We start from the raw sequence: 16,591 nt of genomic DNA, 5'->3' as shown, positions 1-16,591 counted from the left end.
CAGTTTGATTTATTGCAAAGTGTGAGTTCCGTGGACAAAAGAATTTTTCTAGTACCAAAAGTAAACATTTCGTTCACTGATATATGTTTTCTAACACAAAACCAGATTGCATTTGTTAATATCTTTCAAGTACGGTGCGTTCCCTATCATCTGGTGAGTAATAACATATTTTAATTTCCATGATTTATTCGAATCTCTAGTTTTCGGAGCCATATTTGTTTAGACGTGCACCCTCTTGTACCTTTGAACACAAAACATCTTGTACCATGGAACATGTTCCAAAGTACAGGATACTATCTGTTTTTGTTTTTCTTTTATTTTAAGATCATGCCACGAAGTAAGTCTGGAGTTAAGAGGTCCCCAATTGATCCGGATGCCTTGAAGAAAGCTGCTGAAGCAGTTATTGCTTCTCCAGGGCCTGCTCTGGTTTATGATGGCAAATACATTGTAAATATGATTGTCAGTTCTCACAGCTATATTCCCACCTATATTCCATGTGTTCCAACTTACAAGAGGGTATGTTCCAAGGTACATGATCCTGTTGTACCTTTGAACACATTGCACATCCCTTCATTTTATTTTTTCCATCCTTAATAGATCTGTAAAACAGGAAAATACATACAGGAAGTCGTAAAGGAATCTTCAATAATTATTTCAAGCATTTTTTCATTTAAAAAATTTCATTTCCCAAAATTAAAAAAAATAAAATGTGAAAAGTGTTTAAAGGTACAATAGTCTCCCCTACACTTTTAAATGTTGACATTAGGGGCACCTATAATTGAATATTAGAATATTAATGAGTGTTATAATTATACTAATTTATGGGGTTTTACCCCCGCATATCATTAAACATGCATTGTATGTGTAGAGAATGTAGAGAGTAATGATATTGTAAAATTGATTGTTCGTATCTGAAGATGCTGACACTGATCAACGAAAACGTTTATACGTCTTGTAACTTATAATGTAAAGGTTAATACCTAAAGCATACACAACAGTAAAGTCAATGATTGAAACAATAAACTTTCAATATATATACAGACTTTTCTGAAAATTTACATAAAATGAATTGCAAAATCTGACAATTTTGGCCAAAAAACAAACACCTGGTGGGGGGAATTATGCGAGATATTTTCTGAAGGCGTGTATAATGTTATAAGGGTGTGTTTGTGTGTGTGTGTGTGTGTGTCTAATGCCTACTCACTTCACTTAACGTGATTCGGATTCCACATACTGCCGATAGATGGCAGGACTGTGACTCATTTTCAAGTTGCAGGCCACTTCGGCAGGCCACGTTATGCATGATGTATATCTGTGAAGAGTGTAGGGTGAGTGTATATGTAAGTGTATTGCAAGGAATGGGTGAGGATGATGATGAAGGTGAGGAAGGGAGAAGGGGAAGCCCGGTGCCGGTACGTAGCCTACTCCTGTCGAATAGCACCATGGAGGCCGCCAGGCTTAACGTCCCCATCCAACAGACGAATCACTATCAACAGTGACATAATGCCTTCTCTTCATATGCACTGCGGACAGATTTGTGATTTAACCCAGGAATATTGGTGCGCAATTAAGTGATTAGAAGTTGTGCACCGCCATCTCTCCTAGCCCCGAAGCAGAAATTTTACATGTTATAGTGACTATTACACTTTTACTGCGTGATAGTACTTCTGACCAATAAAACGGTACGGAACAACGTGTTTCAACCAATCATGGCTGCTTACCCTACAATTTTTCTAATCTCCCTAGCATTTGTTTCTTTGTTTACCAACATTGTACTTTCAATAATTGTAAAAAGGTAAAGGTAAAGGTATCCCCGTAACATGCCATGAAGGCACTTGGGGGGCATGGAGGTAGAGCCCCATGCTTTCCATGACCTCGGCACTAGAATGAGGTGGTGTGGTCGGCACCACGCTCTGACCCCCTTTTACCCCCGGGAAAGACCCGGTACTCAATTTTATAGGAGGCTGAGTGAACCTCGGCGCCGTTCTGAAAGTTTGGCAACGAGAAAAAAATCCTGTCACTACCTGGGATCAAACCCCGGACCTTCCAGTCCGTAGCCAGCTGCTCTACCAACTGAGCTACCCGGCCGCCACTTTCAATAATTGTACCTTTTAAAATTATGAACTAAATTTAACACTAAACGTGTACATACCTCCACAACTAGAAATCATTTATCAGAAATACAAAAAGAACGAAAAAGCACGCCTCTGGCTTAAAGTCTCGGCTTTCTTTTATCTGGTCGGAAAAGTGAGGGGAAACGAAGACAAACATACGTAATAGTTATTTATGTACTAGTATACAGTCTTCATAATTAGAGCACAACTGAATGTTTAGCGCGTGAGCGTAAGCGAGCATGCTAATTTTCACGAGTGTTTATATAATGAAGGCTATACACGTGTTGCATACAACGTTTATGCTATTGTAGCATTAATATATGTAAAAAAATAACCATTATAAATTTACAAAATGTATTGTTATGACGTAGAGACATGTACTAGAAATGACGTAATACGTTGGATGGTTGCTAAGTAACCGTTTCTAAGACAATATTATTTTGTTGTTCTTTTGAAGATTTTTCTTACAGGTACGTTGTATAAAATTGTGTTATGAAGGCGGTGATGACGTCATGGAATACTAGTTGCTAGGTAACCTTTTCTGGCACCAGTACCAGAATTAGCCCAATTATGCACGATTTATAGCGTCATAACAAGCGTGTTAAATGCTAGGATTGCATAAACAAATAAAATACGAGTATATAGGTGAAACTCATTTAAAACTGTACAAAATGAGAAGGCAGCCGTATTAATTTACGACTCGAGCGCATGAAGTGTGACGAGAAACACAAAACTGAATTATTCGAGGAAGTTATGAAATTCTTGCCAAGTGTAGAGGAAATTATAGAATAGAATGGAACATTACTTTCGTTTGCAGGTGAAACGGGCAAAGAAGTCTAATAACATCTTGTTTCTTCGTGGACGGTTTCCTTAAAAGATTTTAACATTATTTTATTATTACATATCTAGGGACAGAAATGTAATTTTTACGATATGTAGTTTAGGATGTCCTGGAGCAGTTTTATTTACAACACAATAAGACAGTAATTAACCATAGAAGGTACGGTTTGATAGTAACTGTTTGTGAAATGAACTCCCGAATCATAGTAACTATGGAGGGGACCGCAACGGTGCTGACACCTGTCTGATGTGTACGACCCTAACTTTGCTTTTCTCATTGTTTCAATTTATAACAATAAAAAAAATGGTGTCGGTTTTCTAGACGTTATATGCTTCAATAAAATCATTAAGCAGTAATTTAATATACTTGAAAGTATTTGTCTAGTTTCTGTGATAACGATTTTCTCGTTATTATTTATTTGTTTACTTTTTTATTATCTTTCGACACATACGTAATATTTACGTTAGTATGTTATCGTGTGTAGCGCTTTGGAATCAGTGCTGTGGTATCTACATTAGAGCATACCTGATGTTCAACAATTGGAAATCAATGGCCAATCAAATTGAACATAAATCCTCCAAGTTCCGTAAATTTTGCGTCGACTTCTTATTGTTGCCACATTTCGGTAATTTTGCTTTATCAACAGTAATCTCATTAGAGGTTTTGATTTATCTAGAGAAAATAAAAACTCGAATGAGATTTTATCGACAATTACACGATTAAAAGAAAGTATAATATTATGAAGATTATAGGAAATTAAGTACTCTAATACTCTTACCAGAATACTAGAACTGTTTTGAAAATGTATTATATTACTAATCCAATGCTCCGGACTATTGGAACTCAGCCATTATTCTTCTAGCCTCCCAATATATTTGTCCATTCGTCCCGTTCCAGAATTTATGAAGTGCAGTGCATTTCCTAAGATGGTCGCAGTTCAAGATGGCATTTCTTTTGCACAGCATACAGTTCGGTGAATCCAGAATGTTGAAGCGATGGAGGTGTTCTGCCGTTCTCGATCCACCGAATTATGAAAACGTATTATTAACACCATCATTAAAAATATTTCGCAAGATGGCAGTAGTGTGTTATGATGAGCTGTTCTCTTGTTACCAGTTGTGCCAACTATACAATCTTCATTGAACTCTATGGACGATTACTGATCAAGAAGGCTTTGTTGATTCAGTTTCATTTTTATTTAAACAGTTGCATTCCACTTCAATTATCATCATCATCATTATCCGTCACGAATTAGGCCTGTGTAGACCTGTTTCGGCCCCATCCAGCAGTCTTCTAAAGGGTCTTCCTAACCGTCGATGTCCTCTGGGTTGATATTGCATAATCAATTTGGGGATTCTTGAATTGTCCATTCGTTTTACATGGTGTAGCCGATTAGTTTGTAGGTGTTTAGTTTTTCTTCTACTGACCCTACTTATAACTGTTCCAATATTTCTTCATTCCTTTCTCGATCTAAAAGAGTATATCCTGCTGTCCGTCTGAGAAATTTCATTTCCGTTGCTTTGATTCTGCTCATTTCAATTATAAATATATATTAAACAATCTCTGATACGTGACTACCCATAATCTCATACAGCAGAAGCTATAACATAACCTAAATAATATAGGCTAATCAAGATAAATGTTAGAAAAGTTTCAATGAAGGATGATGAAATAAACATGAATCATTTTAAAAGGTACAATTATTGAAAGTACAATTTGGAATATGTATGATAAGACTTTCTTGTGTTAAATTTTAACGTACCCCGTTTACATGTTTCGACCTATTTATGGGTCATCTTCAGAACTGGTCGTTGTTGGTCTTGGCGCCTCTTGGTGATACAGTGTTAAAAGTTGTGTAATCAAGATGTAGAAAGTACAATGTTGGCAAACAAAGAAACAAATGCTAGGGAGATGATAAAAACAAAGGCTAGAGAGGTGATAAAAAGAAATGCTAGAGAGGTGATAAAATTGTAGGATAAACAGCCATGATTGGTTGAAACACGTCGTTCCTTACAGTGTTATTGGTCAAAAGTAGTATGACGTAGTAAAAGTGTAATCGTCGGAAAAAAGCACGGTTTATGTCATTAGTTTCAATTATTACATTCACTCCTGCAGTAACGTTGCTGATAAAACCCACAGCACGGAAGAATTCGAATTTGCATCGATGAGTTTAAGAATATGAATACCAAATTTCTTATGTAAAACCTTCTCTCCAGGCTTAATTTCTTGAAGAATTTGCATTTCGTAACCACGTGGCATAAATTGTTCTGCATTACCTCATACATCATCAATTTAGCCAGGAATGGAGTAAAATTATTTGTGACAAAATATTAAATTCTCTTCAGTCTTACGTAGGATACTATTTGACGTTAAGATTAATGAATGACCTTCCTTCTAGATTTCAAAAACAGAAATTCAAATGGCGTTATTTGCAGATGATCTAGCTTTTATGGATTTCATAGCCAAGAAGACATTCCAAAATAATTTCCTCTAAAATAAACGAAACCCTTAAAATCTAGATGAATGAACCTGTACAAATGCTAGGAAAATTAATGTTGTATCGGGAACGCCTGAAATATATGTATATGAGCTATTCCACCTCAAATTGACCGAAATATAGAGAAAATTGACCTTACAATTTCTAAATACAATAAAACTTTTTTTTGTACGTAGAGAACTGTGATACAATGCTTTGTGCAAAGTTTGAGGCATCAGAACTTCATAGTGTTTAAATTAAAAATATTTAAAATTTATCGTATTTTCATAAAATTATCAACTTTAAACTGTTGTAGTTCCGAAATCCTTTCACCCAATGATCAAAATCATGGTTTATTTTGATCCTGAAAAGTTAAAGTTTATATTGACATGTAAACAGATTTTCTTCCTTTTTATGGAAATGGAGAAAGTTAGATTTTTCCTCATTAAGACGCCTTTGGCTAGGAAAAAATATTTTAAAAATATATAGTTAGATTCCGCATTGAAAGTACAAATAAACACATATTTTTTACTGATGGTATGTTGATAAGAAAGTATTGACAATATCAAATAAAGAAAATAAATAGTACGCGCGTGAGCTAACCAGCTGACTGTGAGGCGGGAGGCAAGCAAGGCCAGGAGACAAACACGTGATGTGTCGTCTAGCAGTCATGGCTGTGCTAGCTTTATCACAGGTTTTCATAAACACAGGAGTAAAATGACGCCCAACACTAGCTTATCTTCAGCTCTCGGCCAGTGCGTGCGGTACTGCACCGTTCAAGTCCAGGCGTGTGAAAATAATTTATTTAATACCCTCGAAACTTATTGCCGTGACACTAAGCAAACAATGCCGAATCCCTCTTAATAATGTAAGGTTTTTTCTCAATATTTTTTTCACATTTTTACAAATTGGCAAAAAGCCTAAAAGTAAGTAAAATCAGATTATCTGTCTCTCTGTGTACAATAAAAATAAGGACTACTTCTTACCATAACCTACCAAATGTCAGCTTCAAAATGAGCTCTCGTTCAATGTTCTGCAGTAAATGGTTCCAGAGTTCTGAGCGCTGAAAGAGGATTGTTTTTATAAAATACGCTAAATTTGTCGCTCAATAATACGAAAACCGTTTGACTTTCCATAGTATATTTTTGCAAATGCACTCCCCTCAGCACTTTGTATACTGCTGCTGCTACTGCTGCTGCTGCTGCTACTAACACTACTACTACTACTACGATGACATCACAGCCCAAAGTCGAGCCTTAGCCTCCTCGCACTTTGTATAAGTAGGGAAAAAATTAGAATATAAAAAAATTCGAGTTTTTTTACTGATCGATTTCATATGGAATAGCCCGTATGAACAATTAATTTCGCATAGTCGCCACCACAAAACATGTCTAACATATTTTTACATGACTTTCAACTGGCCAGTAAAAATATGCATTTGCCTACGAATCCTGGCCATAATTATGACCCTGCTGAAGGCAGCGGGAAACTGCTGCACCATATCAGGTTCTTAGGACACTTACCCGTGCACGTGCCCATCCAGACGTCGATGGCCTTGACGTAACTGACTTGGGGCAGACCGCTCTGGATTCCTGCAACGGAACATCTGCATCAGCACAGTCCACTACGTTGCCCAGTTAGCATAACGCAACTGGCAATGCGTGTCATGTTTATCTAAGTGCAGCCAACAAAGTGTTCAGAATGCTTTAATTTAAAAAGGACCATTCACTTCTAGCCAGTGGCGGCTCGTGACTTGTTAAACGTATGTGCTACAACAACAAGAACAACAACAACAACAACAACAACAACAATAATAATAATAATAATAATAATAATAATAATAATAATAATAATAATAATAGCACTCATCCTAATAACCAAAATTAAAGTCCGTTCTCCTTCCTGTTGGTGAACTTTTCTATCACCTTAGTATAGAAAAATGTAATGTTTTATTTAACGACGCTCGCAACTGCCAAGGTTATACAGGGACATCATTTTATTTTTACTTCAATTTTTATTGTACCTCAGTTTTTGAATGTACTTCACTCCCACCCCTTCTACTAGTAAACTTCCAACCGTTCACGACACAGAGCCGAGGGCGCGTAAGCAGTACTGAGTTAGTGAGTATAGTACGTTCCAGAAATATGTTCGCGTTTTCCAGTGACGAAAGAGCTTTCAATATTGAATCATATTTTCGTACGGGTACTGTCGTCCGTTTCCCTATGTCGCATCCCGGTTTCCCCCACCTGCTTCTGTTCGCCCCTCTGTTAAGTCTAGTAGCCGGGCTATATTAGCTCTTTTCTGAAAACATTAATTTCTGTTAGGAATTGGACGTCTACGTAATATTATACAACTGTTTAAAATAACTTAAATAAAAGGGCCTCCTTAAGTAATTAACTGTCACGTGATCCCCCCCCCCCCTTTCTACGACCCTACGGTAAAACCACTTGAATGGACAGTAGATAGCATTTCTGAGTGATTTTATCTTTTCGGATCGGGCAGAAGTGAAGATTGAATTTACAGTATGTAAGGTACTCTTTTATAGAGTAGGTACAGAATTATTTTAACATGAGTTACTCGTACGAAGGACGAAACTGGTAATTGGAATTAGGTACAATAGTGTATAGTGCGATAATATGGACAAAAGAACTGAAGCCTGTATCGAAATGAACGGCCACCATTTTAAAAATGTGTTAAAATATCCATATTATGATTATTTTTCAATTTAACTTCATTCTCTATATTGTACGCTAATGTGCTGTAACAGTACAATATACACTGCATAATTAAAACTTCCGAATGGATAGCTCAATTCGTGTGTAAAAACACTAAGTGTTAATACAGTACTGTATTTTGAGTAAACAAAAACCTAATGAAAATTATCAAACTCAAAATTGCGATATTTCCTAGTTTACATAAATGGATGAACTACTTTTCTTCCCTCCTATACCTAGTAAAGTGATTTGTATTTTACGCCAGTATCATCGAACTCCAGTCGTGGAAGGGGTAGCAAACGGTGTTTCCTGTTTCAATCGTTAATAGAAAGGTATAGCCAGGTTAATATTAAAAATGTTAGTAAAAATAAAATGACGTCCCTGTATCAGCGTCGCCGGTGTGCCGGAATTTTGTCCCGCAGGAGTTCTTTTACATGCCAGTAAATCTACTGACATGAGCCTTAAATGCCATCGACCTGGATATAGTAGAGAGTTGGGTAGTATCGGACATCGGGTAATATCGGACAGTGCGTTTCTTTCATCTACCACAGATGGTGGTGCTACCTGAATGACGTGGTTACGTAACTGTATGCGACATCACAGAAACGTAACCATGCCATTCAGGTACTATCATCTGGTTGTAGATGAAAGAAACTCACTGTCCGATATTACCCGATGTCCGATACTACCCAACTCTCCCCTATGTCTAATTTTATGAACTAGGAGAATTAAAAACGATGGGTAAAAACCACGTTTCTAATAGAAAAATAAATGTTTCATATTTTAATACATTTTTAATCAATTAAGTTTTAGGTACTAAATATATAAGTTGGCTATTCTGTTCTGGCTACTCTTTGGTGAGCACAGAAGGGACAGCAATTTGACGAGGTTTTCGGTGCTTGCGGGGAAGTGAAAAGGGTAACTGAAGCATGCGCATTTCTCCATGTCGACATCTTTCCTGTGTTAGCACATCTTGCACTAAAGTGGAGGATGGATGTTGAAACGTGTCAAGGCGGACGATTCAAATGCTTTAACAATATGGAATGGAAACATACGGTAAATATTTAATATTTTTGAGCTTTTTAAAACAAAACATATTTTTCTCTCTCACTTCTATTATGTGCTGCAGCACATGAGCACGTAAGGTCCGGCCCCCCCCCCCCCCTGCTTCTAACTAGGAGGAAGAGGATAAAATTGTTACAAAAATCGTCAAGATCTAGATGGAGCAATCAAGGCTGTTATTTTCCGTGATGTCAGGCACGTGAAGGATAATAACTGTTCAGTGTTTTTCACTCGCCTTGTCCTTAATTAATTTGATTCATTGTTAGAAGTAACTTAAAAGTATTTAGTCATAATTGAAAACCTGAAATGACAAACATCTCAAGTTCAAAATTTACGGAATTTGATTTTTCACCTGACATGTTACGTTTTGCATAGGCTACTATCCTGTAAAAAATAATATCCCAAGTTCGCTGTAAACTGGTGTTTTTAATCATACAAATACTTATTTTCAATACTCTTGTATTGCAAGCCTATATCGTTTTCTTGTTCTCGCGAACAATTTACTCCAATGGACTCGTGATGTTTGTCAATTCAGGTCTTCAATTAGGCTTTCGGGTATGTCCTGGAACTTGACAAAAGCCTAATTCTGATCACAGCCACTGCGAAAGCCTAAAAACTCAGGTTAAAATAATTTTTCTGAGTTTCATAATAACCTATGCTCTGTTCAGCTGCAATTTTGGTATTATCGCGGATATTTTCCCACAGAACTACAACTATTGCACCTTTAAAATATGTATATATGTTATGAACTGTTTGTGTGTGTCATACGTTGTTCCTATTACTTTCGTTCCCTTTAGTGTAGTGTAATCACATGGGGTGATTGAATAAGTAAGGTCTTGTCTGACAAGAAAAGCAAATGATCAAGTATTACTCATTTGGGTGACGTCTAGGAATTCAGGTTTCGGTTCGTATCTGTGGTGTTATGGAGAAGTGTTAACATACATGGTAAAGTTGCTTGGTTCAAAGACTTTGGTCTAGAAACAGTGATAAGTCTAGGCGCGAATGTGTATAATAGATATGTGGTTATTTTCACATACTGACAACAAACTGGTACTTTTGTAACTTATGAGAGGACGACTACATTCACAAAGAGCGGCTGTACCTAATAGGTTAATGAAAAATATGTAAATTCAATCATAAGACTTATCTCTTTGCAAATATTTATTTGCTATGAAGGTATAAAATATATAAACGTTTTCGCCTTGTTGGGCATCATCAGATATAATAAAATACGTGATCTAGAATTTGAATAAATTGACAAATGAACAATATAATATACATGGCAAATAGATCTTCATGAGTTTTATGTAGGAGTTATGAGTTAGAACTAATTTCAATACAATGTGAGCTTGAAGGAATCGAAAAATAGTTGCGTATACATATAACTCATGTTACAAGTATATGTACATGGTAAATGATAAGCAGTTCAATTATGCAGGTAACAGCGATGTTAAAATTTTAATAAAATTTGATTATAAATAAAAGTAACAAGATGTCATGGATTTTAAAATTTACAAAGAATAAAATGTTTTAAAATTACTATATGATCAATTGTTATTAATACAATGTTGCAATTAATAAATCTTGTGCTTTATATTGTCAATTGATCATTATCGAATTGGGTCAACGTCAGGACACACTAAGCATTTTATTGGGTCCACATCTGTGGAGTAACGGTCAGCGCGTCTGACTGCGAAACCAGGTGGCCCGGGTTCGAATCCCGGTTGGGGCAAGTTACCTGGTTGAGGTTTTTTCCGGGGTTTTCCTTCAACCCAATACGAGCAAATGCTGGGTAACTTTCGGTGCTGGACCCCGGACTCATTTCACCGGCATTATCACCTTCATATCATTCAGACGCTAAATAACCTAGATGTTGATACAGCGTCGTAAAATAACCCAATAAAAAAAAGAAAGAGTATTTGTTTACCATTGCACTCTAATTTTATGAAAATAGAAGTATATGTGAGTTTATTTTTCACAAAAGGGGTCAGTTAAGATGTTAAATAAATTAACAGACTTAAAAAAAAAACTTTATGGTAATGGAACAGCCTCCTTAGGCTGCAGCGTGTTCCTGCATTTCTAAAGCACAAAGCTACAGTATCTGACGTGTGTGCAGGAAGACGCACCTGAAGACTGCGATGATACGGCGAGCAGCGTGGTGACGCCCAGGGTGGTGCGGCCGGGCACCGAGTCCACGTCCATCCAGAAGGAGACCCACGAGATGACGACGATAAGGATGGTGGGCAAGTAGCTCTGCACCAGGTGGAAGCCCACGGACCGGCTCAGGTGGAACTCCGCCACCAGACAGCTGTAGTTTCCTGGGGACACGAGGGAGGCACCATCGCCATTATCAAAATCACTGGGTAATTTGCAAAATTTGTATCACAAATGGACGATTGAGAACGTCAAAATTAACGAGCCTATAATGGTAGTAATTAAGACGCGAGTTTGTTTATGAAACGAGCGCAAGCGAGTTTCATAATTTTCATACGAGCGTCTTAATTACCATTATAGGCACGTTTCATACGACTTTTTATGCTCGACCATATTTCTAACTTGAAATTATTCACAAGTATTCATGTTATTGTTATCTGACTGGAGAGCGGAACTGACCTTGTGCAATACCTCGTAAATTGTGAGATGTGCGCAGACGCGAAAGTATTGATTTTTTTTTCCGAGAAACGAATGTCATTGATCTTGATATAATCTAGAGAGTAAAATAAACATTAATCTTGATATAACCTTGAAATTGATTTAGATATTGAAAAACGAGATGACAAATTGAATTTATTTGAATATTATTTACAATTAACGCTAATTATTATAGTAACAGAACATAATCTTCTGCGACAGTATTGGATTTCCAGCCTCCTTGACGTTTGGCTAATTGTCTCTCTATTGCATACCCGAGAATAATCGATACTTGCGCTTTTATATTGCTACAATGGTGTTTTCTGATTGGTGGAACACCTGAACTTTAACGAATAGGTGTACTTCAATGAGGTCCATTAAAGGGCTGCTACCAGGTGTATAATTACTACATTTCGGCGTGGTCGAGCATAAAGTACTATTTAGTGCATATTCTGCATGTATTAATATAGTGCAATGTCTCTGCCATAGTAATCAGCCACTGTACACTCACCTTGCTTTACAGCACTGTTTTGAATGATCTAACAGACATGACGGAGTAACAGATCTGACAGGTAACAGACCTGACAAAGCAAACTAAAATTTTTTTGCTTAAAAATCTTCAAAATAGCAACTTCACTACTGTACATGTGCACTATTATGTCCTCTTGATCTTGACTTTATACATATGTTGTTATTTGTGGAAAACACAACACAAACATATCTGACAGAGTACAAATGCACGCTTAGACTAAAACATAAAGCAAGAGTATGACACACAATCTCGCCAAATCAAAATGGGTGAACATAGCAGTACAATCAAAATGGGTCTTTGTGCATCATCTTGGCTTGTGCTGACATCTGTGGATTTCTTTTTCAACTGTGCATCCGTAGGAACAGAATGGTGTAACAGACCTGACTGACTTACTGGACTAGAGTAATTATGCAATAATATTTAAGGAAATATAAATTCAGACATAAATGAAGAAGATTTGATAATACCAAATGTTTCTTTGATTTTTTCCTCAATTACATTATTAAACAAACCTTTATCTGGACATAATCATGCTCCATTTTAACAACTTAACTAGTATGGACACAGCATTTTAGCCGTCACTATGAGAATTTTATTTTATTCTCGTGAAATATTTCACATGAAGGAAATAATTCTTGTGACGTTTACTACATTAGTATTGAAACTACTCACTATTAGGAATTTATAACTCTATCGTTATAGATGCAATAATGGAAAGGATAAGAATTGATGGACGTCATTTGTTATACAAATTCTGCAAATGACCCCACTACGATTATCAAAACCACCACCGTTATTAAGACCACTACCGATATTAAAACCACTATTGTCGGACCATCGGATCTGTGCCCCTTCAGCGCTGTCGTCGTTCTTGGAAAAGTTAACGCCTGTACTCAACTCCATTCCACCCGCTTTCCTCCGACCACGTCAAATAGCAGGCCACGAACCTTGCCGGATAGGGATGTTGCCAAACTTCCATCAAATGGTGTCATAAATAACTAGTCCTGCATGCTACAATATCATTTCTTTCAATCAAAATACATCTTGTATTTCTACATTTTTAAACCTAAATCCCATGTCTCGAATCATTTTCCGTAGCGTTTCTCTCCAACCTTGGAAAATATTGCTTCTCTCGCAACCTTCAGTAATTTCTTCAATGTCGGAACCTTTTTCTGCACGGTATAAAATTCTTGTATCTTTCGTCTTAAAATACATCGGTTCATATCATCTACAAGAATTAAAGGTTCCCTTGGTCTGTTCTTCTCTGGTGATTCTAGCTTTTCATCTCCTGCAGAGACTCCCTCTCACCCGATTTTCTTTATTAGGCGCTCTAACCTGCCTATATAAATTACATAAAAATGTTGTATTATTAGTATTTGTTAAGTAATTTTATAGTAATCAATTGAAATAAAATAAGCTCCACCTGTGATCGCAGCTGCTCTTTTCGTTGCCTTATTTATAGGAAACAGATATTGACCTGTTTGTTTCTCTTCATCGCAAAATGCTATTACGTACTTGCTTAATAATATTTCTTTCGCCACTCCGTGCTACAGTATTCATGTTGAGTTGACAACACTGGACTGCAAGTGCAAATAAACTGTCCCGCAAGAAGGCTCAAAATTGTGAGTAGTGGGGGACAGAAAGGGAGAGAGATAGAAAAGAGAGAGATAGGAATGCAGGGAGAGAAATGAATTACCGAGGCTGAGAAGGAATTAGAGTTCAGTTCGCATATCTTACGGGGGCACAGATCCGATGGCCCGATCATCAAGACAGAGGTGTCTACGATAAATACATCGGGCATTTTTTGTCCACGTTGAATTTTTAAGTTGAATAACCCGTTTAGTTGAAAGTATTATTGAATGAAATACTAACCATAATCATCATAACCATCATCATGACTATCTGCATACTGGAGTAACTTTGTTGATCTGTTTGTTACAAGAAGATTTCTTTCCTTTTTAACAAAGTTCTGCTATTTAAAATTTATTAAGTGTTCTCAGTTCGCTTAAAATTGTTCCCTCCAACTTTTGTCACTCGCCACAGGCTTCTTGCTACAGCAGACTTAGCAGCAGTTGTCTACTTTACCTTGTGGAAAGTGATATTTGAATTAGCACCGCTTACGTCGTAGAGCAGGAAGTTGGGTTCTGGGGGCCGCTCTAAACTTCGCAATCTCGGTCGTGAGGTCTGTCTTGACTTATTTGTTAACCGCTGAGTGCAGGTTGCGTTACGGGCGACCCCAGGACTTCGCTTCAATTGCTCTGAATTGCCAGCACTTCAGAATCCAAGCTAATGTCTTCCTGCAACCCCCAACACCTCTTAAGTGATCGTCCCGGTGCGGAGGTGGGATCAACTTGCTTGGCTGCAAGCCTGACCTCTCGCAAAGGAAGCTCAATGCAGTAAGGTTCAAGTGACATTCATTTTACAACTCAAAGGTTATGTTTACAATAAACCTATAGAATGAGAACCATGTTTTAAATATTAGGCTACCCTTTGAGCTATGAAAGACAAAAGTATACTATAAGTTACTCGCAAAAATGAATAGTTTTAATTATGCAATGAATACTATTAATAATATTTTCTAACTCTTTTTTGTTCAAAAACAAATGAGAATTAAAGCCTACAAAATATCTGGAAGACAATTATCGTATATGGTAGTGAAGCCTGGACCATACACTAAATCACTGCCAATGAAGTGAAGTTTTAAGAACTGCAAACCGCACTAAATTAGGCAAAAGAAAATAATAATACTGACAATTTAGAAGAATTAAAAATTGATCCAATTTTAAAAAAGATTGCAAACTTGAAAAAACAAACGAAGATCTCATGTCCTTAGAATTACTTTAGAATACCTACCGTGTCAAATGTTAAATTATGAACCACGAGGACAAAGATCTTTGAGTCTTCCGCTAAAGCTGTGGAATGGGATGCAGCAAGTTATTAGGACCAATAATAATAATAATAATAATAATAATAATAATAATAATAATAATATACCTACTTTGGTTTATCTTGTCTCAGTAGCAATAAAATCAAGTCCCTTCAAATGAGGGTGGAGATTATAGGAGGGTTGTAAATTTTCAGGATTCCTTTCAAAACCTTGTTATTGTACAGGCTGCCGGAACTCAGTTTCTTGAAAGACAAGCTCAGTGACGGAACTACACAGTACGAAGAGAGATATTTTGTTATTTTATTTTGTGCTACAGAATGCATCAACTAGTTCCTTCCGCCACTGGATGGATGGACGGCATCGCTTCACTCCCCCTATCGCCATAACAATACAGACGAAGTAAGACATATCTCCTTTCTCTCTCTTTTCACAGTGAGACAAGATACATCACACAGCCTTTAATAATAATAATAATAATAATAATAATAATAATAATAATAATAACAACAACAATAATAATAACAACAACAATAATAATAACAACAACAGTAATAATAACAACAACAATAATAATAATAATAATAATAATAATAATAATAATATACCTACTTTGGTTTATCTTGTCTCAGTAGCAATAAAATCAAGTCCCTTCAAATGAGGGTGGAGATTATAGGAGGGTTGTAAATTTTCAGGATTCCTTTCAAAACCTTGTTATTGTACAGGCTGCCGGAACTCAGTTTCTTGAGTGACAGCTCAGTGACGGAACTACACAGTACATAGAGAGATATTTTGTTATTTTATTTTGTGCTACAGAATGCATCAACTAGTTCCTTCCGCCACTGGATGGATGGACGGCATCGCTTCACTCCCCCTATCGCCATAACAATACAGACGAAGTAAGACATATTTCCTTTCTCTCTCTTTTCACAGTGAGACAAGATACATCACACAGCCTTTAATAATAATAATAATAATAATAATAATAATAATAATAATAATAATAACAATAACAATAATAATAATAATAATAACAATAATAATAATAATAATTAATAATAATAATGGTTTTATTTAATTTGGCAGTGTTAAGGCCGTAAGGCTTTCTCTTACACCCAACGAGGAGTAAAACTTAAAACTTGCTTATATACAGTATGTTTTCTGTTTTCTTTTTCTACAATTCAATAAAATAAAATGAAAATCAAGAAATCAAAGCAATCAAGAAAGCACAAAATTCGACGCTATAAACTTTATACCACGCAGTAAATAAAGTCATGTTACTTACAAAAAAATACTTAAACTGTTCGGTGGTTATTCGTTTGGCATTATTCAGTACT

General features: G+C 36.4%; 1 protein-coding gene across 1 annotated transcript in view; it reads right to left on the bottom strand.

Annotated features, from left to right (window-relative positions):
- The window catches only part of LOC138695114 (glycine receptor subunit alpha-3-like), a 599,107-nt gene that overhangs the window by 4,298 nt on the left and 578,218 nt on the right, over window positions 1–16,591 (bottom strand). Inside the window, exons 6-7 of the mRNA XM_069819519.1 lie at window positions 11,334–11,525; window positions 6,955–7,023 (exon numbers count right to left, since the gene is read on the bottom strand). Of these exons, the coding sequence (XP_069675620.1) occupies window positions 6,955–7,023; window positions 11,334–11,525 (261 nt within the window). The remainder of the gene's footprint in view (window positions 1–6,954; window positions 7,024–11,333; window positions 11,526–16,591) is intronic.

The sequence above is a fragment of the Periplaneta americana genome, chromosome 2 (genome assembly GCF_040183065.1).
Source record: "Periplaneta americana isolate PAMFEO1 chromosome 2, P.americana_PAMFEO1_priV1, whole genome shotgun sequence".
Lineage (NCBI taxonomy): Eukaryota > Metazoa > Arthropoda > Insecta > Blattodea > Blattidae > Periplaneta > Periplaneta americana.
The sequence above is the reverse complement of the archived record's forward strand: the minus strand, read 5'-3'. Positions and strand labels throughout refer to the sequence as shown.